Here is a 27282-nt window from a genome sequence, read left to right as displayed (position 1 = left end):
AATGTAATTATTATTATTATTTATTAATCTTCAACGGGCCGTATGGCCTAATTAAGATGTAACAGTTCAATAAAAAAAAATACATAGCAAAAACAAGATTTGCATCGCAATTCACTGCGGCCACGGCAAAAGCCGGAGACGTTCCTTGAAGCACTGAGTTGAGATGTCGAAGTCGGAGCAATCCGAGACAGTGTTGAAGACAGCCGACATGCGGAACATAGGGTCTGACCGACCAGCACTGGAACGGGGTTGAGCGAGCCGTAGAGTTTCTCTAGACCTAAGTGTTCGGGATGGTGCATAGATATCGACTCGATGCAACAATGGCGATGAGTCGATAGAGCCATTTAGCAATCCAGCGATGAAAGAACACTGTGCATTGCGTCTTCTAACCGAAAGAGGTTCAAGGCCTAGAAGACGGCAACGCGCAGCATACGGAGGAAGATTATTGCGATCCTGCCAGAGAAGTAGGCGTAGGGCATATCTCGTGAGCTTACGTTGAATCGCCTCAAGTCGAGCAATTGAAGAAGCGGTAGTTGGGCTCCAGACTACGCACGAATATTCCAGAACCGAACGAACGATACAGTTGTACACAGCTTTGATGCACATGGGGTTGCGGAATTCATTAGTTGTCCGGATAACCACGCCAAGTAATTGATTTCCTCTGGCTACAACGTCATCGATATGCTGTTTAAAGTTCAAACTAGAGTCAAGCAGGACGCCCAGGTCTTTGGCATGATTCTGTCGATTAACTGCAGTGCCGTCCATGAAGTAGGTCCCAGTCACTGGGCTCCTGCATCGACTTAAAGACACACAGTAGCATTTCTCGATGCAGATAGTCAGTCCATTACGCTTGCACCACGAACAGAAAATTTCGATGCAGTCTTGCAGGAATGTACAATCACCTGTGTTGTTAATAGGCGCAAAAATTTTTGCGTCGTCGGCAAACAGACTGATACTGTCGGGAGGTAAAGCGAGGGTAACATCGTTGATAAACAATATGAAGAGAAGCGGGCCAATGTTGCTTCCTTGTGGCACACCCGAGCTGCTGACTATTTCTTTGGACATGTGTTTATCAATTTTCACGATGTATGTGCGATTAATTAGCTACGACTTAAGCCACTGTACGAGCGGGCTGGGAACTCCTAGCTTATCGAGTTTAGCGAGAAGAATTGCGTGCGGAAGAGAGTCGAATGCTGCTTTTAGATCTGTATAAATTGCATCGACTTGAGCTCCGGCATCAATTTGACTAGTGCAATAGGTTACAAATTCAACCAGGTTCGTGGTAGTCGACTTTTTTGGCACGAATCCATGTTGATACGGACTTAGGTAGCTGCGGCATGCATGTAGCAGATTTTTGTATATCACTAGTTCGAACACCTTGGCAATGGCACACAAGGATGTAATACCCCGGTAGTTGATGGCATCTGTCCTGTCGCCCTTTTTGTAAATAGGAACCATCCAAGATTTCCTCCATGCTTTGGGAAAGTAGCCATTGGCTAGCGATGCATTGAACAATTTTGCAAGGATAGGTGCTACTGTCGTTTGACAGCGTTTCAGCATGGTAGAAGGAATTCCGTCGGGTCCAGGAGCGAAGGAAGGCTTTAGTTGCGCTAGGGCAGATAAAACGATCTCACTGTCGATGAAAGGAGTGATCATGTTAATTGCTCCAGCCGGAGTGTTGACGAGAGCAGCATCAATGGTATCGGTATCATTCATGGCCGGTGAAAAGCAATCTGCGAAGCGATCCGCGAAGAGATTGCACATTTCATTAGTGTTGGCACTTGTTGCTCCTTTGTACGTAATGGATTTCGGTGTATGCGTGGATTTTGTTTTGCTGTTGTAGAAGCGCCAAAACGAGTCAGGCCACCTGCAGAGGTTACGTTGAATTTTACTCAAATATCTGCGATATCGAAACCTGTTATAGCTGCAGTATAAAGAGTGCGTGTCAAAGTAGATCGAGCGAGATCTTTGGCAGCGGCGCGTTTTGTAGTGACGATAAGCAGCTCTTTTTACACGTTTGAGTCGTTTGAGTGTGCGGTCCGCCCAGGGGGGGTTAGGTTTAGGACGCTGAACTGGGACGCATACAACAAAGGCTTGCAGCATGAAGGACGAGAATGAACATACTGCTTCGTCAAGTGAAATAAAATTGGAACAATGAAAGCTATTGTTAAACATTGATATCATGTCGTTCAGTTTCACATAGTCAGCTTTAGCAAAGTTATAACGATAAAATGCGGTTGTCGTCGAGTTTTGTCGAGTCGTCGAATTGCGTCGGGTCGACGAGTTAATACGTATATTGAAGTCTAACGCCGGATGGTAGGAGTCAAGAGGTACAAGCGGAACAACACTTGGAAAGACAGGCGAACACAATTTAGCTGCAGCATTGTTAGCGTAGAGCAGGTCAAGCATGCGTCCGTGCGAATTATTGATGTGATTAAGTTGCACTAATCCGTTAAATTTAAATCCATCCACAAAGGTGTTGTTGGCCAGTGAGCGCGCAGTTGGTTCATAGTGCGTGATTGATGAGTATGCTGGCGAGGACGAAGGACCAGCTGTGGACCAGCTTATGCTAGGCTGATTGAAATCGCCAATAACAAACAGCAGATCCGAAGGCTTCAGTGTGAGAGTGAAGCTGCTGATACAATCATGTAGAGAGCGAAGAGTCGATATCTCGGAGCTAAGCTGCGGTGGAATGTATACTACCATGACGTACAGATGTGCGTTATTACAGGCGACGCGCACACAAATATACTCGAGAGAACGATCACGGGAAGGTAATTCTATCGACTCGTATGCGTTAGAAACGGCTAGCAAAACACCACCACCGCGAGAGCTAGAGCCGCTGAGAGAGCGATCGCAGCGGTAAACAGAGAAGTTGTTGTTGAAGAGAAGAGCAGATGGAATGTTGTCAACAAGCCAAGTTTCCGTGAGTGCGATGAGATCGAAGTCAGCCTCCGATACAGCTAAGTGAAATTCTTTTGTTTTAGTACGCAAACCTCTAACGTTTTGATAATAGCAGTTTAAATACTCAGCGGTAGCGTTGTCATTGTGGCGGTTGGATAAAGCGGGTAAACGGTAAGTCAATTGAGCTGCGTTGTCAGAGCATGAGGCTTGGCGTGTTTGTTGCGTGCAATGAGCGGAACTTCGTCTAGTTGAGAAAAAAGCGATCGATTGTAGACTGGTGTAGGTGCGGAGATGAAGCACGGTTGAAATCAAATATTAGCCACAATAGTGGAAATATTAGCCAGGTTGAAATCAAATTATAACGCAAAGTGCACAACTAGCCCACTGCAAATACTAAGAGAATTGAACTCTTAATGAATTGAAATGAATTGAATTTTAGGTTTACAATTACTATTATTATTTTTATTTTTATATTAAGGCCTGTACATAGTATCAAAAGCAGCAAAAATTAGTTTAAGTCTTGTATTCAGCCAAGGGGTTTTCAATTCCAATTATATTTTTTCCCCTTAACCAAATTGTTACTTAATTTAGCTTTTGTTAGAAATATTCTAAGTCCTTCCGGCCAAGATTGCCATTAAGATTAGAATTCAATGAGGAGAGAACATAGTTTCGTACCCATTATCGCGTAAGATTTCAAACTGTTGTACTTACTAATGAAATTTAAAAATGGAAATAAAAGAACTAACTAACTAACTAACTATAGTTTGTTACACAAGGAGGGATCAATTTTAAATTTTAGCGTTACGTAATTGATGGATGATGCATTACATCGCCTCACAACTGCCTTAAACAGATCGCTTGCATCGCAGCTTGTTTTTCGGCGTGACGCGTTTTATCCGCATCTGGTTTTCTAAGTTCCAATTGGATACATTGATCAGCGAGATGATTCCAAAAATAAACAAGTGAAATTGGTTTTTATCTTTAACTCATTGGTTTTAAATAATTACGATTTACATTTAGAGATATTACAGATAAAACCTTCCCATCCTACCTCAATTCGAACATCCAATACCATCACATGTGCAAACTTAAGTGAAATCATCATGACTATAAGCATCAATGCGTTTGCATCAAACACTATGCATAAATTACGTCAGATTTGTAAGGAACTCGTAGCTTACCATTGATTTACATCAACTACCGCCAGTAGTGGCATCCGCTTCCTGTTTCCCAGTCAATCTTCAACCTGGTTGGCTACGAAGCTGAGTGTGTGCTAAATTAAACTCGCTGCAATGTAAATCCTACTCGGATTCATATTGGCTCTTCCGTTTTAATCCGTGCTTTTCCGCCGATGGTTTCATTCCGTTTCGTTTCACCCATCGTTACTTAGTTACCGATGCTGCGTTTGAAATCATAGCAACCATAGCAGTAGTACATTCGTTTCCGTCGTACCATCCATTGGAACTTGCACTAAAATGTGAAAATGAAGGTGGAAATCACAAGAACGCATCATAAAGCCCCTATGGAAGAGAGAAATAGTATTTGTTTCTTGCGTTAAAACAGCTGGTGCTTAGTTTCTGGATGTGTTATATTTCCTCTTTTCTGCCTAGACCGCACGGAAACTGTTGTGATGAAACACGCTAAGCACTGAATTGTTGCCACCGACGTGTAAAAACAACCATTGCGAGGATCAACTAACCAACTCTGCGAAAAAAAAGCGAAAGAAAAGAATCCTAAGAGTATTAATATTCATCCAACACCATCAAAACATGGCGCTCCATAAGCAGCTAATGTGGAAGGCAAAGAAACGGTAAGCTTCTTCCACCTGCTAATCCACTTCGCCCGCATCTCCCAGACGGCCAAATCCTGCTAATCCTGTCCTGAAAGTCCTTGCTTAAAACTTTTGCTCCCTATTCCACCACCGCCCGCTCACTGTGTAAACCTTACCGAAAACGTGACCGTTAATAAATGTATCGAACACCATTCGATCGAATCTGTTTGTGCTGCTGCTGCTATAGCTGCTGCTGGTAGTTGGCAGGATTAGGGGTTCAATTAAACACTTGCGACTACTTCACTATGCCGATGGTACGGTATTTTGGGTTCCGAAAAGCACTTCCATTGCCATCCTTTCCTACTTAATGCTAAATGCTAAATGGATAGAGTCGGATGGTAGTGCTGGCGGTTACGATAATGCTTCACAAACAGTCGCACTGTATAGGGTGCTGCCACCCGCTCCAATTTCCATCCCATCGAGCAAGCACAAATCCCTTGTCTTGTAATCCCGCACAACCTCCCCAAAGTGCCAAACAATCAATCAATACTTCTTGTAATACATTTTCCCGAACACGGTTCACGCCCACCCGGTTCGTGAAAACAGTAGAGCGCCAATACATTTCCAATCTCGCCCTTGGTGGGTGTGTCTGTAGTTATGCAAAACAACGATCATTTGTGGCAATAGATCACGCATTATATCGAACAACGTCGAGCATGATGTCTCAGTTGATTTAATTTAATTATCACGCTGATCAATTTGTCCGCCCACATTAGCTGAACACACTTGCAGTATATTCTAACGCTGCAAACCACCCAGTAGTACACGTACCACCACTCGAATAAAGAAAAAATGCTTCATTTTCTTGAGGATTTGGTTCACCAATTCATCCAACCCCGCCCGTCTGCATTCAACCGGTGCAGCGCGAAAAAAGGCACAAAAATTACCTACCTGACGGTTTTTGTCATTGCCATCGGTTCGTGGACGGGTGTTTGTTTATCATCAGAGCACACATCAAACCCCAATTGACCACATACACCCGGGCGCATGGGCGCACGGGCGCATGCATGCCGGATTCTGTTTATGTTGGTACCCGACTGTGTACCCACAACCTCACTGCAAATTAAGTGGTTAAAGGTTTCCGGGCTCGATATCGCCTGTACAATTTTGCTAATGACGTTTAACATTCCCTGCCTTGGGAAGGAATGTTTTTATAGGTAAGACGTTGCTACAACCTTGCCATACGGTTGGTTCGGTTCACCATCGGTGTATTGATTCGTTTGCAATCATGCATACACGGAGAATTGCTGAGATGGAAAATTGTTACAAAATGTCTACTGTGGGTCGAAAAACAATTATTATTTTTACCAACTTTGCACTAACTTTGAAGTACTGTGAAATAATAATGTATAGACTTTCAGTTAGATGTTGTCACTACAAATAAAGTATAAATTAAAATGAGAAAAAGAAAAATTATTAAATATATCTGTGACTGTACCACTATTTAAACCGTATATTTACTGATACTTTCTCAGAATGAGACCCTCTAATATATTTTATACAACGTTGAATCATACAGCAATTTGCAAATAATTTGATTCATATTTGATTAGATTGCAATGACAAATAACAAATATATTTATTAAAATTTAAAAAAAATGCATGCTTATATAATAAGCCTGAAGTTTGCTTATTGGACATAAATCAACAAACAATAATAATCTCTTCTATTGTCTCTAATAAAATTCTAGTAAAAGCTGACGCCGCATTACTTTCCAGCGGTTGTTTGGATGATTTTTGCTTAGCTTATGATGATCCCTACTATGGCAACCGTTTTGGCTATGGAAAGTGCAACGCCGACTCAGTTTTCATTGTATTGAGAAGTGAAGTAAGAACAATTTTATTAAACCAAGATCAAGATTCTGTTAGTACGGGTATACTTGTGGCAATACAGGGTTAGAACAAACTCGTGTAGCGGGCGGAAATTATAACACACACGGCAATGTTTGTAGCACGGTCGAGGGGGGTGTTGCAGGTTCTGGTTCGGGTTGCGCAATGAGGTGCGTATCGTCGTCCACAGACTGGTCGGTGGAGGACCGGAACATTGGAATGTCGTGCTGACATTGGAAGCGACAAAAAGGGGTCGCTTCATTCGGTTGCCTTCCCAGAATCGAGCACTGCTGTTTCCAAATGAAGTGCAGTAGCAAGCATCAGAACTTGGAATACCAGACACACACACGAAAGCTCGTGCGACGATTGGGCTTCTTCTTGAGGACAGTCAGTTGAACCTAATCAAGGACTCAAAAAACGGCGAAGCAGATTTGGGAGGCCCTTCGAAACCAGTATGAGAAGGTAACGTTGACTTCCGTTGTGTCATTGCTCAAGCACGGTATACAGATGCGACAAACGGTATACAGATGGCGAGGACATCGAACCATGTATTGGTGGCGAACCATGTATTGGAACGAAAATTATTGGTGGCAATGGTACTGCGTAGCTTGCCCGCTTCCTTTGATACTCTCACGGCAGCATTGAAGACCAGGCCCGAGAGCGATTTGACACTTAAATTGATCAAATCCAAGCTAGCAGACGAAGTAGCAAAAAATGGGTAACCTCTTCGATTCCATGCTTAAGACTGATAGTAAAAAGCAGAAAAAACCTTGTTATGAAACTTTTGTCGAAAACCACGTCACAAGCAGAAGCAATGTAGGGAATTCAAGGAACAGCGCATCGAGGAGATCAAACCCAACCAGCGGCCAGAAACAAAATTTCGCATCCGGCGGCTTATCAGGATTCAGAAGCATCAGAATTCAAGGTAATACAGAGATCGATACCAAAACTGTATACCAATAGACAGAGATCGAGCTTAAATCCAAAGAGCCAAATGAATCCATTCGACTCAAAGTCTCTATAAAAATATATTTTTAAAAAGATATTAAAGCAGGAGTGTGAACAGAATATGTTTATACACTTGAATTAACGGCAGAGTGCTTCCATAATTAGAAAAGGCAGAGGGATACAAATCCAGCAAGTCACAGGGAACAGGGATAGGGTGAATAGTCACCAAAAGATGTTTAACTATGATCTCAGTTTACAACAACAACATCAACAACGATCGTAGGGACTATATGACAGAGAGCCTCCTTTCTAATGACCTGGATGTTCCCGCTCTCCTATCCTCGATTCCTATCTATGCCCTCTCACGTCGCCTTCATGACAGACCACCGCTCCTTATTCCTTCACGCCAATATCGTCATGAATGACCCTCTCGTGCGCGCTCTTTCTCCATTTAACGACTCGTATCACCTATTCGATTACAACGTCCCAGTTTCCCAATTCAGCTCCCGTCTTCGTGATTCCTCATACCATAAGTTTCCCTAGGTTACAAGAACACATTTGTAAAACCATAGAGGCCAACAAATTATTACCAGACAAATAAATAAATAAATAGAATGTACAGAACCGGACCCAGAGTCGGAAACATAACAGGATCATTTGCAGGACCAGTATGGATTCGGGAATGCAGCACCAGAATGAGTTCATTTCAAGGGCTAGAAACGGTTTGGGTAGTTCCATGTTCTGTATAGGTTTAATATCAGTTACACAACCGATATCAATTCGGTATCAGACCTTGGGATGGTATGGGCTTTGAGTTCAGGATCGTTTCTAAGGACGCTGTGCTTTCGAGATAAGTACCAGTACGGGTATGGGTTCAGGATCAGTTACAGGAACGGTATCAGAGCCGCAAACGAAGACATTAGGACCATTTCCTGGTCAATGTAAAGCTGTGCCAGAAACTCTCCGTGGTTAACAACCAACGGAGTCAGCCCACCTCAAGGCTTAACCTGGTCCGGTTAAATTGTGCTGATGTGGCGGAAGACGTCTCCGACAGACAACAACATTTCCGCGATGCGCCTCGCAGACATGTGGTGGAACGAGCGATGAACACTGCAGCCGAAATAAAGGTCGGCCACTTACCACGTAGAGAGAAAAAGGAGCCGTTCGACGAATAGTGTAGGCGAGCAGTATCCGAGAAGAATTCACAGCACGTGCCCGCGTGTTACGGAACGCATTAGGCACGGAGCGGATTTCCTCCTAAACCCGCTATGTGTCGAGATGTAGAACAATATCTGCTGACAGACAAGCGGGCGGTGATCGAAACGTGGAAGTTGCTACTTCGAAGGACACCTGAATGGAGCAGAGGTAGAAAAGGCTCACGCAAGTTGTAGAACAAGGCAGCAGCAGCAGCACAGCAACAGCGACAGCAACCCTACGTACATACGACGAGGTGCCCACGCCATATCTGAATGAGATTGCCAGTGCCATCAAACTGCTCTTCTTCTTCTTCTTCATTAGCACAACAACCGTTGTAGGCGCAGATTCTAACTATCGATGTTGCTATGATCTACAACACACGCTCTGAAATTCATTATTTCTAGGTATGGAATTCTCACACCTTCCAAACATATCTTTTCCATGACATCCAACCCAGATTCGAGACCCTGATGACATAGTCCGATCTTTGCAATGTACAGAAGAACATGACTCGCCTTTTCGTAACTTGCGTTTTCTAAGCTCGCCTTTCCTAAGCATCAGTCCCTCCTCCTTCTGCTGTACATTCCGATATTCAAGATCCATTGGCATCAATAAACACTTTGCAATTGATCGATATCGGGCATTCTTTCGGGTCAAGACATTCTGCATTCTGGTCTTCAGTGAATATAATCCATTTGAAATTGTTGCTAGTGCAATAACCTTCTGATCCTTTACGATTCGACAACCGCTCATGTCAAAAAGAATCACAGCACCTTTCGCCTTCAGTTTTTTCACAGACACTAAGTTTGTCTCTAACTTCGGGACGAACAAAACATCGTTCAGAGTCACTCTTGATGTTTTACCCTCCGGAGACAGCGTGGTTATTCGACACGAACCGATTCCTTCAACCCTCGCCGTTGTGCCATCGGTCAAAATTACGTCCTGCTGATAACGCTCGTCCAGCTTCACGAAACATGACCGATCGATACACATATGCGATGTTGTTCCTGAATCAACGATCCACGAATTGGCTGTAAATCCACGCATCGTGAACGAATATTCCTGCTCCAGAGTTTCTTCATCAGTTGTTTGCACACATAACTGGCTCCGTTTCATACCATGCTGGCCTTTCGACTGTTTCAAATCTCTGGACCGCTTCTCCATTAGAATCAGGCAATCCTTTCTTTTATGCCCTGGTTGTTGACAGAAATGACATAACATTTGATTCTTCTTAACAATTGTCTTTAGTACAGAATCGCAGCAACCTCTGTTTCCCCTTTTGGCTACTTCGTCCACCACCTTGGTTTTCACCAAATCCAGCGTAAGCTCGTCGTCAGACCTGCTTTCCAACGCTGTGGTCAGAACCGAGAAAGATTGCGGGAGACTTCGGAGCACCATTGCTACTTGCAGGCTCTTGCTTAGCTCCTCACCGGTCAATGTTAGCCTATCGAACAATTCTTCCATCTCGAAGATATGCTGCTCGATGGGACTGGCCGTCGTGTTACCCGGTCCATCGCTGATCACATACTGCCACAATTCTTCTCGGATGAGGAGGAATTCGACCTTTGTCTTCCAGACACTGTAATTACCTCCGATGAGTTTTGCAATTCCCAATCGTTCCATTTTGCGAAATCTTTCTTTTGGTTAAAACGTTTTAATCGCCACTAATCCTGGGCCCATAACCTGTTAGAACTTCTTGTTCGTACGAAAGGAAAATGCAGACTGATTTATTCTCTATTTAAATAAAGCCTGCTACACTTCGTTTAAACTAGAGAGGTTACTATGATCACAACAAAACCAGCATAACGATTGCGACAAATACGAAATACCTGCTTGTCTGAGGCTCATCACGTGATACCCAACGGAGAGTAATCGTATTAGTGCAAGAGGAGTTCACCTATCTTGAGACGGTCGTAGCTAAGGAGAACGACATCAGCAACGAAATGTGGCAACGTACGTGTTGAGAGAATACGTACATACTACGGTCTTAACGGTCTTACGGTTTTTGAGGGTGTGTTATTCTGTGAGCTGCATGAGGATGCCAGACTCATGTCCCACCAAGAAAGTGTTTCACAGCAAAAGTAGTGTTTTAGGCCAGAATCAAGCGAAAATTTCCTCTCTACCCTCAATTAAATAATAAAATTACGAAAAGTGTAGCAAAACCGACAAAAAACATAATTTGATTGCAGACATATTCACAGAAGTAGCAAAGTATGACACTGCGAACTGTTATAATCATAACCCATCGGTACATTTATGGAAAACTAAATGGTTGTCACCATACGATGCTATAATGTTATTCACTTTACAGTGCTTCTAATGTTTTCAAATGCTCTTTAAATCTCACCACAATCAAGTGTTATTTTCTTTTACTAAAGTTTGTCATTATGCAAAATAAGCTTTGAATTATTTAAACTTCAAAATAAAAAATAAAATGCCTATTCTAAATTATGTGCAAACAATTTCTCAGATCGACAAATAAAACCCACTCGCCACATTTATCATTTTGTAGTCCAATAATTTAAACATATTTATATTTCTTCACATTTTATTGTAGCATGCATTATGTGTTTCCGTATCGGGGCGATTCTGTAGAGTATGAATTAGAACATTATTTTTTTCTTTTCACAGATCGTTCAGTAGTTTTTTTTTTCTCTTCTCTTTCTTTTTTTAATGAGTGTGTATGTGCTCTACTTCTCATATCCTCTTCTTTGCCATTGATTATGACTAGTAACGGCAGTAAGCAAACTTACTTCCTACTTTTCCTTCTGCCTTCTCCATTCCAACTCTTCTCGCCGATCGATCTTATGTGGATTCGATAATGTTTTATTTCCTTTCCTTCCTATTTGAATCGCTTCTCTACTATTCAATGGCATTAGAGGAAAATGTTGTTTTCAGCAATCGTTTAGGCTAACGAGTTTATTTGTTTTGTTTATTTGTGTGAGGCGTTCTGTATTTCCGTACGGTGTTGCATCATGCTTAGTAGTACTGTTGATTTCAATTACTGTTTTGTGTTATTTACTTTCAGTAGTGTAGCTGACTGCACTATTATTATTAATAACAGATACAAATGGTTCCTTCAGACGCGACGCTCCAACACCAGTTCCTTGCTTTTAAACTAGTTCAAGCACAAAATGACGAGAACTACTAACTACATAAGTCGATTTCCTTTAGCGTATCAGGATTTAAACCTGTATTTTCCCCCCTCCCCATTCATGAAGCCACCACATCCTGCGCTTATGGCTTTCTATCATTTCCCCACACCGTACAACCCATGTTCGTTTCACTACGCATTATGTATTATATGCTTCAGATGTGTCATTTCTCCTTTTGCTAACTGGTGCAGGACTGTCCATCACCGGGGCGGCCTGTGCGATCTTTTTTGTGCACAGTATTCGGCGAGGTTGTCTGTGGTGTAGTGGTGGCTGGGGTTGTCGTTTGCGTCGCAGGAGATACCACAGCTGCAGGCGTCGTATGTACCGTTTGTTGTTGGCCAGCATTACTTCCCGGTGACACCGATTTGATTACTTTCGCCTGCTGTTCCGATTGGCTATCGGAGTTAATATCAATGTTAGATATTACCCTCATTAGTTGCTTCACGCTTGGGGAAATGTTTGATTTGCCATGATCAGCACACCCTGCACTAGCATCGGTATTTGGGCCGTTATGGCCATCGCCGCATCCCAATACTTCGCCGGTGCCGGGAGCTGAAGATGGTGGATGTGTACCGCCAGATATTCCCATCACGGATACAATAGGGGATATTTGTTGAGACTTTTCGGGTTCGTTGACAATTCCCTGCATTGGTCCGGTTCCAGTCTCGTCGACTCCCCGAATCGCTCCTCCAGCCTCTTGACAGATTATCTGATGTTCCATTGTTTCAGCATCTTGGATCTGCAAGCGAAAAAAAACACCAACAACGATGAAGGCAAATGTTAGCAATCAATTTTTAAAACTAGCATTTCAAAAGACTTACCTCTTCCGGACAAAGATCAAATGCCATTTGCAGAATGTCTCGAACGGATTGCGATTTTTCCAGCAAAAATCCGTTTGTATTATCATTGCTTTGGGCAGGCGGGGACCAAGAATTGTAATTATACTGACTATTACCAGTGGTGCGATGTTTCTCCAGTTCTTCCTGCAACCACTCAATTGCTGCCGTCCACTGCTTTGCAAGGGAAGCGTCGGTGTGCAGTTTGTTCAATGCCACTGGACTCTTCGAAAACAAATGAACCATACATTTGATGCATTGATAGGCACGTTTCTGGTAGTTCAACTTGCTGCGTCTGATAATCTCCAGTAAACCATCCCTATCATGACCGACCCCTAGTAGTGTAGTAAAAAGAGCACAATTAAGTACGCCTATTATTGCAGGCTAACATTCAGTAATGCATTTAAACTCTTACCCAGCAATGCATTCATTATGCGATGACCCTGCCAAGAGTCTTCGATCAGTAAAATGTGCAACAACAAATCCGTATAATGTTTCATGTCATGCCAGTACACATAATCACACTGGAAAAGCAGTTCCATTAGAATTATACCGGAAAAGTGTGGATTTTCCCAGCAGCAATATTGCAGCAGCTTAAACCCTTCCTCTCCAACGTGCACATCCTCTAGCAAGCGTTTAATGTACCTAAATAAAACAATCAATTAGAAAACAAATTCGGCTTTCAAATGATACACGCCCGTAGGGTTGTTATTTGTCCTACATACCCATTTCGATTATACAGATAATCGGTGCATTCTTCTGACATAGGAATCAATGCGTTTTTCCGAGTTATATGGTCGTTTATGTACTTATTTGGCAGTACGGCGGATCCACTAATAGCACTTCTACAACGCATCGATACATCCATTGATCGAATCAAATGCGACACGACATGGTGCAGTTTACTCAGATCCGGATACTGGTACTTGATCGTCTGCCCAGTGCCATCGTCCACCGCCACTCTCATGAAAAGCACGGGCACGTTTAACTGAAAAAAATGCAAATGGCAACATGGCAATTAAATCTACACCAGTAAACTTGCTCCCCTCCCCTTACACTCACCTTGATCAACTGGCATTCTTCTCTGTACCCCAGTCCAGCGTACATCGAGAACAAACTGAAATAGTGCGGCAAACTTTTGCCATGCTCTGGAACGTCCGATTTTAACAGTCCTAGAACCGCTATTAACACTTGCTCACACAGATTGCTGCCCTCAAAACATGCCACCGGTTCATCCTCGGCCGAGTAATGACAAAACGATACAATAAGCTTCGCAAAGCAGGAACGAATTTCTGGCAAAGGAGCCGCCAGCAAATATTCACACAAACGGCCAGGTGAGTCTAACAGCACATTTTCGGCAAACCATCTCCGGATGAAAACGAATCCTTCTAGCTGAACACGGAAAATTTCATACCTACAATGTAAGATAACCAAATTTATCATATCATTGCCGTTACATTGCTCTATCTGGCTTTTTTTTCTTTTTGCTTACCAATCCATCACTTGCCCTCGAATTGTTTTCTTTGTTTTGAAGCCGGTGTGGAACAAAAACTTCGCTGCTAACTGGACCTTATGTAAGCAAACATCCTCTAGTCCTTTCTGTGTTGAATGAAAGGGCAATTTAATTATGCTGTTCAACTAAAAATGGCTTAAAACCATCTACTCACCAGAAGCAACCAAACTGGAACCTTATTCTTTGGTTTAATCGGAAATTCTGTCAATTTTTTCATGAAGGTGAAAAATTCAGTTGAAAACAGCATTCTTGAGTGTAAAAATCGAATATTTTGAATTCTAAAAACAGGAGACAAAGATAATTAGCCCCATTTTTGCCATAGCATACAATAACACAACAGTGTCTAAACGAACCGTATGCAACGTTCCACGTTTGGTTCCATGTTGAAATAGTAGTGTTCACTTTGCGCCAACGATAAGCTTTCGATGTTAGACTTGGCTTGGGCTCTATTTTGTAACGATTGTGGACCACTGTTCAGTCGCCACCAGAACGCGTTCTTGGGTGGTTTTGCATAGTACACATCATTGCGCGTGTAGAACAGCATGTATGCATTCCACCATCGTTTTTGTCTGCGGTACTGCATGCGCTTCAGATTGTTGTCATACACCTCGCCCATATAGTCGCCACCAAAGCACTGCGTTTTCATCTCTTCGTCATCGTCCATCTTGCATTCCGTGACCTCGCCGTCATCGAACTTGTACCACTTTTTTTGCCCAGTGGCGTAATTCCTGCACAAAAATAAAACATAGTACATTAATAGCTGCTTCACTTGCTTATGCCAACCTGTCGGAATTACGCACTTGTGCAGAATGTAGCTATAATAATGGCCACCGGATGCTTGGCCACTGTGAACCACTATTCCGGTCAGTTGGTAGCGCGTAGATCCTTGATCCTCTTGCTTTGGCTCAACGTTGATAACCTCACCTTCTAATTTTGCCAGACCAGATACTGCAAACAAATATTGAACATAAAAGAATTAAACCAACACATCACAATACGAGATCATCAAGACAAGCTTTGAAAACCATTCAAAATACCTGTATACGGTTCCATGTCCAGCACGCGAGGAAATTCAAAATAATCATTATATTTGATTGCGCACACCCGTTCATAATCATATTCGAAACGCTTCAGCTGTATTGCTAATACGGGCGGCAGTTTGCTAACGCATAGCCGTTTCACCGTAACGACCTACGATAAAAGAAATATTTATTACTCATCTATTTCAACGATATCACGTACACGCCAATTTGACAAGCACATACCTTTTCATCACATTTATCACAGTGGTACGCATCGGCACCTTCTAGTATTTCACCACGAACATACTGCTCCAGTGAATCCGTTAGCGAGCTATGGTTTCTAATATCAACACTAAGTACACTAAATGGTTCGTCCTTGCTATACCGGTGCGGACAGTCTTGGCATATCTTCTGATCGCTAAAACATCCGCCCAGTGTTGCCGACATTAGCTGTTCGCAGTTCAGGGCTTTCAGACCTTCGTCAATGCTTTCAAAAAGTGACATAAAAAATTCTACCGCATCCTGCTGTTCGCGTAGATTGACTGGTTCCCCTTGCAACCTGAAAAAAGAAAAGGGCAAACATTAAGCAACATCAAGTCAACCCTCCGTTTCAGGAACGCTATCGTTTTCATGAAACGTTATCAAAGTTGAATGTAAACTCACTTAAAATGTCTCCACAATCCCCGAGGTACGTAATACTGCAATGCGCTATGACCAAGATAGCAAAATATTACCATCACATACTTCAGTATCCCTATGTGATAGTTCTTTCCTCCATCGTCGTCCTTTTGAAAGCCAAGCTGAAAAAGAGAAGCATATCAGATATTACTGTACTTTCTCTATCAATTCGTTACCCAACCTTCTAGAAACCTACCAAAGATTGACCGTCTGGATCCTCATTGAAATCTTCCTTATGATCAATGACAGCCTGGTGAAATCGGACGATACCATTTCTCAGGGCGGGGACCATGTACAGTTGCTGTAGAACCGAATTCATGTAACACGTTGCTCCGGCATTTTTTAATCCACAAAACCCATGAAATGCACGAGGAGCATCAGGTGGCAGATATTCCCACTCGCGAACAGGTTCAATGTCTTCGAAGAACATATCATTCAGCATCAATGTGATTGTTGTGGTGAGTTCAATTGAATTATGGCTGAGAGCTACAATTAAATCCATTGCAGCAGAAATAGTCCTTGAAGTGCGACACACCGGTGGGGGCTGCTGAAAATGGATCTCCTGACGGTGTCTATAATATATGTACTGGAATGACGCATTGAAGACAAACTCTTTTGCCAGATCCTGAAATGTAGAGCACACAAAAATTATTTCATTTACTTCCAAAATCTGACGATATAGTAAAAAATATAAAGATATATTTCTATACAAATACATCCACGAATGAATGAGACAATTATGTATCTATAAACTGGATCTTTGATAAGTTCGGTACTGTCGCAAATTGTAGCTTGAATCAATGTGCACGGACATACAAATTAATAATGACTGTAATTGTAATTTTAAGAATGAGTTGCGGGATGCAAATTGAAAGGCGCACGAATGTATATCAAGCGTTATCTTTCTTTTTTTTTCTTTTTGTTCTGGCGCCACAACTGTCAAAGCCTTAATGTCATACTACTTGGCTATAAATGGCTTAGCTGACTATCGTTAGCCATTGACTAATGGTTTTATAAAGCATAAAGATATTAATGTTTTCTACTTACCACCAATAATGTATTTAAGCGACGTTTCTCAGTTGATTTCATATGAAAGACGAGCGCTCTGGTGAGATACAGATGCCCTTCCAAGATCTCTTCCTGCACGAGCGTTTTTCCATGTTCGGCCACATTGTCACGCACCCAGTACAGCCACTTAATTTCCGTCTGCAGCAGCTCCTCAGTATCGATAGGTGTTGAATCATTTCGTTCCTTGGACTGCAGCAGCTGCGCAAATAGTTGCAGATAATCGGCGCACGTTTCCGTACGATGATTCACCTTCCGCCAGATATTGTACAGTACACACACGATTGTTTGCACCAGCTCTTCCGATACTTCACCCGTTAGCATAGACAGCAACTGTTCTCGCGCTAACGTTCGCATTTTGTCGGACGGATTTACCAACAGCAATGAACCCAGAAAACTATCCCACAACCCATCCTCCTTATTCAGCGCTTTCACTGCGTCCGAATGTAGCGCTAGCGAGAGTCCCATCACTTCCAGAGCAATGTGAAGCACCTCATAGTCCAGACTTCGGTCTACTATGCCAACCAACTGTAGATCACGGTCACCGTGGTGATGCTGTTGTTGATGCGATCGCTGCTGCTGGTGTTGCTGGAGGGAAGCACCGACTCCCGCGGAATTACTGCTACTGCTGTTGCAACAGCTGCTGGAGCTGCTGTCACTTCCGCTACTACAGTTACTTCCAATGCTGCTCGTGCTATATCGGCGCTTGCTTGTGTCGCTCACCTCTTCGGTCGTATTGTCGCACGATGGGTCCTTACACTCGCCATCAGCAATATCGTTCGCGCTTGCATCAGTTGCTCCTACACTATCGGTGGCAGCGTAGCGGGAGGCAAACACGCGTTCCTTTAAAGAGTCCCACGACACAGGCTCCCAATCTTTGGACACACGTAACGCTACCTCCATGATTGCTTTAATCGTACGTACTTTTGGAAAAGTCCATTCACCTCGGTACAGCGAAGCGACCAGGTCTTGGCCCTCAACCATACCAGGACGCATTTCCAACTGCAAAATGTACGATGCTAGTCGCTTCGCGAAGCCATTCAACGTGTTCTCGCATCGCAACCCACCGCGTAGAATATTGTGCAATGGTGTGTACCGTCGCAGCTGCGCTTGAAACTGCTCATACTGACGCATTTGATCGTAGAAAGTGGGCGGCGGCACCAGGTACCCAACGGTGAAGAAGTAAAATTTTACCAATCGCATAATACACCGATAGCTTGCCCGTTTGGTATGTCTATCCGAGCCAGCCAGAAAATTTTCCTCTGAAAGCAATCCTACGATGAAATCAGCTGCTCCACAACTAAACCACGCGTATTGAAACTCCAGCACAGCCTCCAATGACGTTACATTGTCTCCAATCGTCAGATCGTTGCCCATTCCACCTACATCCTTCACGGTGCTATTACTTGCCGGGATAATGCTGTTAGGATGCAGGGATGTTGACATGGGATTAATGCTAGCGGGAAGCAACATTGCTTCCAGCACTTCCAAGTTGTACAAAATTCGAACTGGCGGTAGTGTGAGAAATAACGATTTGAACGTTTCCAACGATTCCGTTTCTGCCGCTTCCATCACAGCCTTTAATTCAGCTTGTTTCTCGAGTGCCGCGCCACTAGTGCCGGTTGCGTCTGTCTCCCGTCCGGACTCACGAGCTGCCATATATGCTTCCATGGCTACCTTTCGTGCATCTTCAATAGCCCCTTGAGCAGTGTTGAACACTTCATAGAGGTTGTTTACAGTCATTCGATCGAGCGGCAACAGGTGCAACAACGAACGTACTCCATCGCGCAAGCGATCATGTTCTAATGCATTAGCCAGCTGATAAACCTGCAGGAAGAATTGTGTGTACTGAGGTTTTTGCGCAATCACGACACCGGGCAAAGTATCCTCGGATTCTGAGGCTGACTGGAGAAATTGTCGTGCATGGTTCTGTTGATACACCTGCGCTGGTACTACGGTTTGGTGCTGACTGTGCGCATAGCTTGGATGATGATGCATCATCGTCTGCTGCGGATGAGGAAAATGATGGCCGTGTTGTTGTTGATGATGGTAAGTTTGCTTGATTGGGTCGACATAATTCCGTGGCGGCGAGCCGGAGCTACTCTCGCTCGAGCTGTCCGGTGAACCGGCGGCCATTAAACCAGACGAAACAGGAGTCAACTTTGCTATCAGCGACATCTTGTCCCGTATGCCATAAAATGCTAGCGTCTGTTGATCGTCCGGTACCATTATCAACTCATTCGTTCCATTATCGTACAAATCGACGCGAATCTCGTTTGCTTTCAACACCTTAATGCGCCTGAGGAGATTACGCTTAAAAGAATGCATCGTCTCATTGCTGTGACTGAGCAGCTCTATGTCGTCAAGCTGTCGACCGGGTGTTTGAAATTTAACTATCAGCTCAACCTGTCTTCCACGGACGGCGTGACACAGCGGAAGCGCGAATCTATCACCAGGATACTTTCGATCGCACTCGCGGATGTATTCTTGGAGCGTTCGTATCATGCGACACATTTGATCAACGAGAAGCAGCTTTTTCCGCTCGACATCACCGTTGATTCCTCCCGCACCATCATCATCACCTGTCCGTTCCGAGCCGGATTCTTTTGACCCGCCCGTAGCAGGCGGTGCAACCGATGACTCCTTTTCATTGCCCTTCTTCGACACTGGTTTGGGCGAAGGAAATTCTCGCAAAAGCATCTCCATATTCTGGAACATGGCCCGTAGCTTTTCGCAGCACTCTTCGATGAAGGACTCGTGATAAGCTTTCATCTCAGATAACTGCCTAGGGCCCACTGTCATCATCTCGTTCAAAATGTTGATCGCTCGGTGCGCTATCGGTTCCTGTCCAGCAGTGATCACACGCCACAAATAATCCTTCCCGATTAGATCCTCGCCATTGTTGTACAGTACATACGCGTTGCGATGATGGTGCTTTGCCGACACGATTCGTTCCTCTTTCGTATTCACAGCGCGGAAGAAACGCTCGAAACAGCGTATTCCATTTTCGCTCAGCAAAATCGGATCCAGCTTTAGCAGATTGTTTTCGAAGAAATCCCGATTGATTCCCGGATCCAGGTCTGGATTTTCGCCCATCAGCTTGCTAAACCACCGAAAGCATTCCTCCCGATCGCTCTCAAATGCGGCGTTCACTGCAAGCGAGTTCCATATCTGTTTCGCCTGATCGGCACACAACCACAGGTGGCCATCCTTCAGTAGGAATTTCAAAAAGTCTAACCGCTCCTGAATCTGCTGCGGGTGCGGGTACCGATTATCGAGTCTTAACTTTGCCGGTTTTAGCGAAGGATCAGCCGCCACCAGCGCCCGGACACGATTCATGTAACATGTCAAGCTGTTCGTCACAAGAATAACTAGCTTATGATCGTTTTGTAGTTGATCAATGATTTTCTGCCGATTCATTGTATGCTGTATTCGAGGCGTATGGTTTGGGGTGGTATCGTACAGCGAGCAAATGTCCCGGATCAGCCGCAACGCCGGTAGCACCCACTCGTCGCGCCCTTTCAGCTCCTCCACGCACTTCACCAACCAGATACTCTTCTGTGCATCTCGTTCCTGAGAGCAGCTGTAGTCGAGGATTTTGACGTGTGATTGAAGCGCCTGCTCGAGCACTTCCAGTGGCGTATCGGAGCTATGGGCTAGATTCCAAAACATATTCAGCACCTTCTGCGCCATCATTCCGTTCTTGTCGTCCTCTGCCAGTCGGCGGTTCAGTTCCAGCAAACGTTCGCGCTGCTTGCGACTGGCCGACTTCTGCATGCTGGTCTGAAAGCACCGAAAAAGATAATCCAACTGATCGGCACTGAAATCCCAAGCAAGTTTAGCGAGCAGATCGTGTACGTTTTTGGCAATCGCCTCATGTTTGCCCTCCTGTGCATTCCACACTGCATCCAGATCGTCGAACGTTAGCGCCTTTTCCTTGATCAAAAATCGCAAAATTTTCTCCAGCTTTTCCACGTACTGCGACTGGTGCAGCGAGTCCCTCAGCACTATTGTTAACACACGATTGTTCCGTATCCACATTGCCATCCGGTTTGCACTCAGAAAATCACCTTCCTCTTCCGCAATTAGACCCCGGTTCGGGTAGATCGAAACATAGCTCAGCACACGGTTGATTTCATTCAGTGCATTCATTTTACCATTAAAACTCGATATCTGCAGTACGCGCAGGATGATCTTCAGGCGGGCCATTTCCAACTCATTTAACAGACTCTCCTGCCCGGGCACACGCGTTAACAAGGCACGAGCAAACTTTACGATACCGGTGATAAAATCGTTTTTCCCTTCAAACACTACCTCCCGCTTTAGCTCAACATCGGAGAGACTCTCCAGCACTGTTAACACGAACCGACATCCAGGCAAGAGGTATCGCTCGATTGTATCGACCGTAAGATACTCCGCGCACAGCCCAAATGGACGTAGCAACGCGTACAGGAGCTGAAGTGAAATCTTTCCATCACACTTTTCCCCACCACCACCACGCCCGCCCTCTGTCTTCTCTTCACTAGCACTCACTCGCTGATGTTGTTCTATTGCGACCGTCATGCGTTTGAGAAAATTTTCGAAGCCATTGTAAACGCCAAACTGGTTGATAAAGTTGAGTAACCATCCACGGGGATTTTTGGTTTCCACAGGAGGCTTCGCAAAGCTCGCGGTAACCTCGTCCGGCGCCTGCTTTGTCGCTACGCCCGGTGCGTTGGTGCTGCTGGTGCTGCTCTCGGTGCTATCGGGAAGCGACGAGGATGATGACGACGACGAGGACGAAGAAGACGATGTGGCTGGATTGGCTAGCGACGTAGCTGGTGGCGCCGGTGGTGGTGGCGGTGGGGGTGGCGTATTTATATTTTCCGGCTGCCGTGCAATGTTGTGCATGTGGAACTTGTTCTCCGGATCGAACACGATGGCCAACAGTTCCAGCAACGACTGATTATCGCGCTCCATATGCAGAGAGGCTAGGAGCAAAAATTTGCAGCACGACTTAAAAATGCACACGTGAATGTTATTCTTCCACGACATAACTGCCTCGTCAGTCAGGATGTTGATAAACGAAGTGGCCAACTCGTTCTGATAAAAACGCACGCACGATTCGCAATCGCCATCGATACCTTTAAAATGCACACAAAAGAAACAGACATACACACAGATACAAACGCACATTATTTTCAGGCCATGTAGGGAAATTGATTCATTTTAAAGCTTGATTTGACTTCTAATCGTAACTTACCAAGGGTGGAAAGCTGGATCGCCGCGTCCAGCAAGCAGTCCAACTCCTGTGAAGGCAGCACCGGGACCACCCATCTTGAATTTGAAATTTTTGCATTCAGGGAGGCAAGCTTATCCACAGGAAAACTGCTAAGCAGTGCCGCTGTGTTGTTACCACCGCTAGTAGTGCTGTTGTGGCTGCAATTAAAAACCATTTTCAAGAACAAAGAAGTTGCACCGATTAGACTGTGACGCTGTCAATCGCAACAGGCACCTCTCGCTGACACTCACGCATTTTCCACTGTGTTATGGCCGATCTGATGTTCGTTCACCGTCGCCACCGTCCCAGTATCTCGTTGTTCCATCGCTTTCCCATTGGTACGTTCCATGGACTGGCTGACGGTGTCGTATGTCATAGCAACAACGAGACACGTCCCAGTCGCCTGCTCGTAAATGTATCGTTTTTTTTGTATCGAAACGACTCACTAGTCTGATGTTAGATGGCAGTTTTAGATGTTATTCTGTGTAGAAGCATAAAAAAAATGATCGAGGGTTACAGAATTATTATCACACACACACACACACACACACACACACTCGCGGATCCTATTTCGTCTGCTGTGTCCTTATTTATCGCTTTACACTATAATCTTTAAATCAACACACCCAACACAATTCACCTAAATTTGCGCAAACCGCAATAATCTTATAATAAAAACAATAAGAAAATGTCTCGTATATGTTGTCATTGCGTATTAATGCACTATTCTAAACTATTTCTGTTGAAATGTTACGCATTAACTACCACCATTGGCCATGAACACACCGTGTTCTACGTGCTCTTCGTACACATTTACTCCCAAAAACTTTAAAAAATTATCAACCATCAGTACAGTTTTCTTATACCAAACATTTTCCTCTGCCACAGAGTCAAACACAATGCATATCTCTCGAACTGGGCCGTGCACAAATAACTAGGTAATAAGTAATACGCAAAGAAAATCGATAAGAACTTATGGGTCCTTTCGGCAACAAAAAATATCAGATACGCCTTCTGCACTCCTTTTGGTCGAAGCTGCACCACAATCCTACGCACCGAACACACCAACACATCTACTTATTATCAATTAGGAAAGTTACAATTTTACGGACTTATCATTCCCTTTCGGCCCCGGTACCTGGACGATTTTCAGTCGAACCAATTTCGCCAATGTTCTTCTCCTGTAATTTTTGTTCGCACAATGTCTCTCTTTCTGTCTTCCGTTCTCTTTACTCTATTTGCAACACCGAAAACCAATACCGGCCAAAATGGCCGACAGAAAATTCATATTTTTCTCTTCTTCCCCTAACCCTGGAAATTCACAATCACAGCAGCTCCCGGTAACGACAACGATAATGATTGCTTTCAGATTAGAAATTCCTAAGCCATTTTGGTAACGCACCAAGATATCTCATCTGGAAAATTCCTTCTAGCTCTTCGTTGACGGAGCCTCCAAAAAGTAGATTTTTTCCTTTGAAGATTCACAAAAACTATTGAAGAAAAATGACAACAACTGTCTGCCAGGGTTGTAGCCCAAACGTCACTTACCGATGTCAAGGGATGCCCAATTAACAATTATTTTATTGTAAAAGCATTGGCTTACGGTACCTATACACTTGGAAACCGTAGAACTCTGAACAGAGCAGAACTTTTAATGCAACACGCATTGTTAAAGCCGCGGTGACGCTGATCCGATGCGATTTTATCGGACGCTGCTGTCAAACGCTATTTCGGTTCATATTGCGATTATCTTGATGCTTTGCATAGTTTAACCATTATAAAAAATAATTTAACCCAAGCGCAACAGATTAAGCTTAAACGACTGGAAAATTGAATATCCATAGAAAAAAATGAAAGCTCCACAGCTTCATTGGTTTGATCAATAGATGGCGTATTACAACTCATCATTATATTGCTATCCTTTTCTTGCAATGTGTTTCGACAAGTTTCATCTTATGACCTATATAGCCTTCTAACTTTCTGAGCAAAAATCTTTAAGAATGGTCGTGTGGTCAGATACATGGGTATCAACACCAACGACCATTACTCAAATCTCACTTGCTTCAGTGCTGGTGGTTTCCTTTGGAGTTTAGTATTTAAAAATCGTATCGCCGTTCTAGTTCTAGCGATGCATAACTTCAATGCGAAGCCATACAACAGTACCGTACAAAGGAAATGAGAAAGCTCTCCTCCAAGCGAGGAAGCTCTACTGGTTGGGGAATCCCACCAACAAATAGCGCCACCAGCTTTTTTGCTATTTTTAGAATGCATGAGTCGTTTGCCGTCTGCTAAACGAAGTCTTTCTACATTCCGTTTAGGTAGAGAGCTTGAGTCGTTTAGAAGCCGTTTAGTGGTCGTTTAGTGGATTTGTGGCACTTGGGAATATTGTTCCTACATGACCAACATAATAAGGAGTTTAAATACTACAAAAAACTCCAATGTTAATTACCAGCACTGAAGCAAGTAAGATTTGAGTAATGCTCGTTTGTGTTGATACTCACGTATCTGACCACACGACCTTTCATTTAGATTTTTGCTTTTGAAAATTAGAACGCTATATAGGTCATAATTAGAAGAAACTTGGCGAAACACATTGCAAGAAAAGGACAGCAATATAATGATGAGTTGAAGCAATATAATGAAGCTATGGAGCTTTTGTTTTTTTTTTGTATGGATATTCGATTTTCCAGTCGTTTAAGCGCTTGGGTGATCAGCAATCACGGATCACGAGCCACAAGCAAATCCTTGCTTTAGTGATGGATCTTTTCCTGTCATATATTTTATAGAACTCTCACATTTTGTATGGTTGATTTGGCTCTTGACTTCATTTTGAATAAAATTGGTTTTTCTACCGCAAAGATTGCCGACCACTGGGCTAGTCCAACTGGACTCACTAACGCCATCTAGTGGCGAGTATCGGAAGCTGTCGAAAAGATTTTTGGATTATCGAACGGATGATCGCACCGTATATCAAATTTATTGAACTTTATTATTACATGATGAGGAAGAGTATGCAATATATTCACAACATGTGTTTATATCTACTTACTCTATTTTCTTTTGCGACAGGTTTGAGTAAAAAATACTGAAATACGGAGAAATCGCACACGTTGGATGTTCGCCAAACGAGTAACTGCTACCTGCTTTATAAAGTTACGTGTGCTGTAACTTTAGTTTTGCCATCTTTATTCGTTTACGTTTTTGTTCTTGCGAACGACACCATCGGATGCCGTTTTTAGCAACGATGTCATTTCATTTATCAATCTTAAGCTTGTCGCCTCATCCATCTCATTCAGTTCACTGACCATAAAATCTCCAAAGCCACTATAACGGCGCGTAGTTTTGTTGGCCAGTTGCTGAACCGAAGTTTGCAATCTTTTCAACGAATTTGTAATTAATTGAGAAACTTTCATACTTCTCCCCGCGTAAACAGTGCCACTCAATTGATTCGGACCTAGCGCGCTGCACAACGGATCAGTTTGCTCTTCTACACATCGATTTGGAGAACTTGAAACGGACAGAGTGGCAGGTACTGTTACACTTTCGCGACATCCTAATACACCGGAAACTTCTGCAGTTTTGGGATATGCCCCTCCAGTCGAGGTTATTTCGTCGTCATCTTCCTGCAAGAGAAAACACTAGTTAATTTTTTATAAGTATGAAATAGCCAATTCTTTCAAATGTACTTGTCGTTTTTCTGTGAAGCTGGCCAGTTTTTGTTCTGTATCTTTCAATTTCTGCTCTAAGCGTTCTATCTTCAAATGTTGTACCTTTAAATAAATCGAATACATGTTCATGACTATGGAGTTAACGGTTGATTAATCAGACACTAATGTTACACTACTACCTCAACCTTAGCTTTCTGTTCAGCTAAATCCTTCTCGAGCTTTTCATTCAGCTCATATAGTAGAACCGATTTTCGTTGTTCGTTAAGATAACGTTTTTCAAATGATAATTCATTATCTTCTTGATATTCATCTCCAGTATCTGGTTGTGGCTGGATCCAACTCGTGGCTGGATTGTTTTCGTTCAGCTCTGCATCATGTTCATTGCACTCGGTATCTGTTGCCGGCGATTGGGCTTCTGGTTCAATTTCAAAAATTTCTTCCATCTCTTCTAAGTGCTCTTCTTCCTGATCGATAAAGTCATCTATTTGGCTGTCATTTGAAGCGCTGCAATGGTCTGCTGTTCCCGCAAGTAAATATTTGAGCTATTGATCAATGGCAATAGGAATCATTATTATTGATTAATGGTTATTAGTATCCATCACACCATAACTGTTATTGCATGTAGCTTATCCTACGAACTACACATACCGTTCCCCTTTTGCGGTGGCCCCTTTGCATATTTTCCAAAAACTCCATCGCATTATATGCGAACCAGGATGATTTCAAGCTCTTGCCTAAAAAGAAGGATTTTATCAATCTTCTCTACTCGCCCATTGGCCTAGCATAATATTGCCGTTACCGGGATGTTGTTCCTGTTTTTTAATCAGTTCGGCTTTAATTCTGCGATACGAACAAGTCAAGCTTCGCCACTTTCGCATAAGAATAGGGACGAATATCCCGGTTTGTTTGGCTATAGCATTCCAAGCCTCCGTCCTCGCGATTGAATTGCGATAGTTGGAATCAGCTTCGTCCCATATGCAGGAATGTCGCTTTACTTGGTTTATTAAGCGTAAAATCGTGTACTGATCTTGGACTGGCTGAAAAGCACAAATAAAAAACCAAACATCCATTGTTAGAAGAAACCGCATTGTTAGCTAACAAAAAGTACATGTTTACATTTCTCGGCCTTCGCGTTCGCTCCATCTTACGCCAGAGAACACGAGGGCTGAACTAAATCTATTATTATTATTATAATTATTTACTGCTTTGGAAGCTCACGAACACGATCTATTACTTTTTTGTCACTATTAAAGAATAGTTTAGCTGTATTTGATGATTTCAGTCAATAGCGTCATCGAAATCCATATGGATACACTTTGTTTTCGCGTGAGAAGCGCGTAACCAATACTTCCTTGATCGGTGCTGTTCGCCAAAC

At 43.4% G+C, this 27282-nt stretch overlaps 2 protein-coding genes across 9 annotated transcripts; both read right to left on the bottom strand.

Moving 5' to 3' along the window:
- Positions 1–11207: 11207 nt before the first annotated feature.
- LOC120899888 (probable ubiquitin carboxyl-terminal hydrolase FAF) lies at positions 11208–23764 on the bottom strand. Of its 3 annotated transcripts, none has more exons than XM_040306213.1 (17): positions 23642–23764; positions 22491–22720; positions 22222–22397; positions 16962–22102; positions 16111–16539; positions 15900–16036; positions 15480–15795; positions 15252–15405; positions 15015–15162; positions 14568–14942; positions 14369–14492; positions 14194–14300; positions 13764–14115; positions 13427–13689; positions 13117–13346; positions 12687–13036; positions 11208–12604 (listed from the first exon to the last, which is right to left on the bottom strand). In XM_040306213.1, exons 2-17 carry the CDS (start codon positions 22613–22615, stop codon positions 12044–12046), a joined length of 8988 nt encoding a protein of 2995 aa, XP_040162147.1. In that variant the 5' UTR covers positions 22616–22720; positions 23642–23764; the 3' UTR covers positions 11208–12043. The 3 variants fall into 3 exon arrangements, with proteins under 3 accessions (XP_040162147.1, XP_040162149.1, XP_040162148.1); XM_040306215.1 differs by lacking the exon at positions 23642–23764 and adding an exon at positions 23352–23609; XM_040306214.1 differs by lacking the exon at positions 23642–23764 and adding an exon at positions 23378–23609.
- Positions 23765–25330: 1566 nt separating this feature from the next.
- On the bottom strand, positions 25331–27282 carry LOC120904215 (liprin-alpha-2-like). Of its 6 annotated transcripts, XM_040314038.1 has the most exons (7): positions 27142–27282; positions 27024–27083; positions 26707–26944; positions 26556–26641; positions 26087–26449; positions 25926–26009; positions 25331–25877 (listed from the first exon to the last, which is right to left on the bottom strand). In XM_040314038.1, exons 2-7 carry the CDS (start codon positions 27048–27050, stop codon positions 25425–25427), a joined length of 1251 nt encoding a protein of 416 aa, XP_040169972.1. In that variant the 5' UTR covers positions 27051–27083; positions 27142–27282; the 3' UTR covers positions 25331–25424. The 6 variants fall into 6 exon arrangements, with proteins under 6 accessions (XP_040169972.1, XP_040169973.1, XP_040169975.1 ...); XM_040314039.1 differs by having other exon boundaries at positions 25331–25862; positions 27024–27282; XM_040314041.1 differs by having other exon boundaries at positions 26707–26940; positions 27024–27282.

This window comes from Anopheles arabiensis, chromosome 3 (assembly GCF_016920715.1).
Source record: "Anopheles arabiensis isolate DONGOLA chromosome 3, AaraD3, whole genome shotgun sequence".
Taxonomy (NCBI): Eukaryota; Metazoa; Arthropoda; class Insecta; order Diptera; family Culicidae; genus Anopheles; species Anopheles arabiensis.
This window is presented reverse-complemented; position numbering and strand designations above follow the sequence as displayed.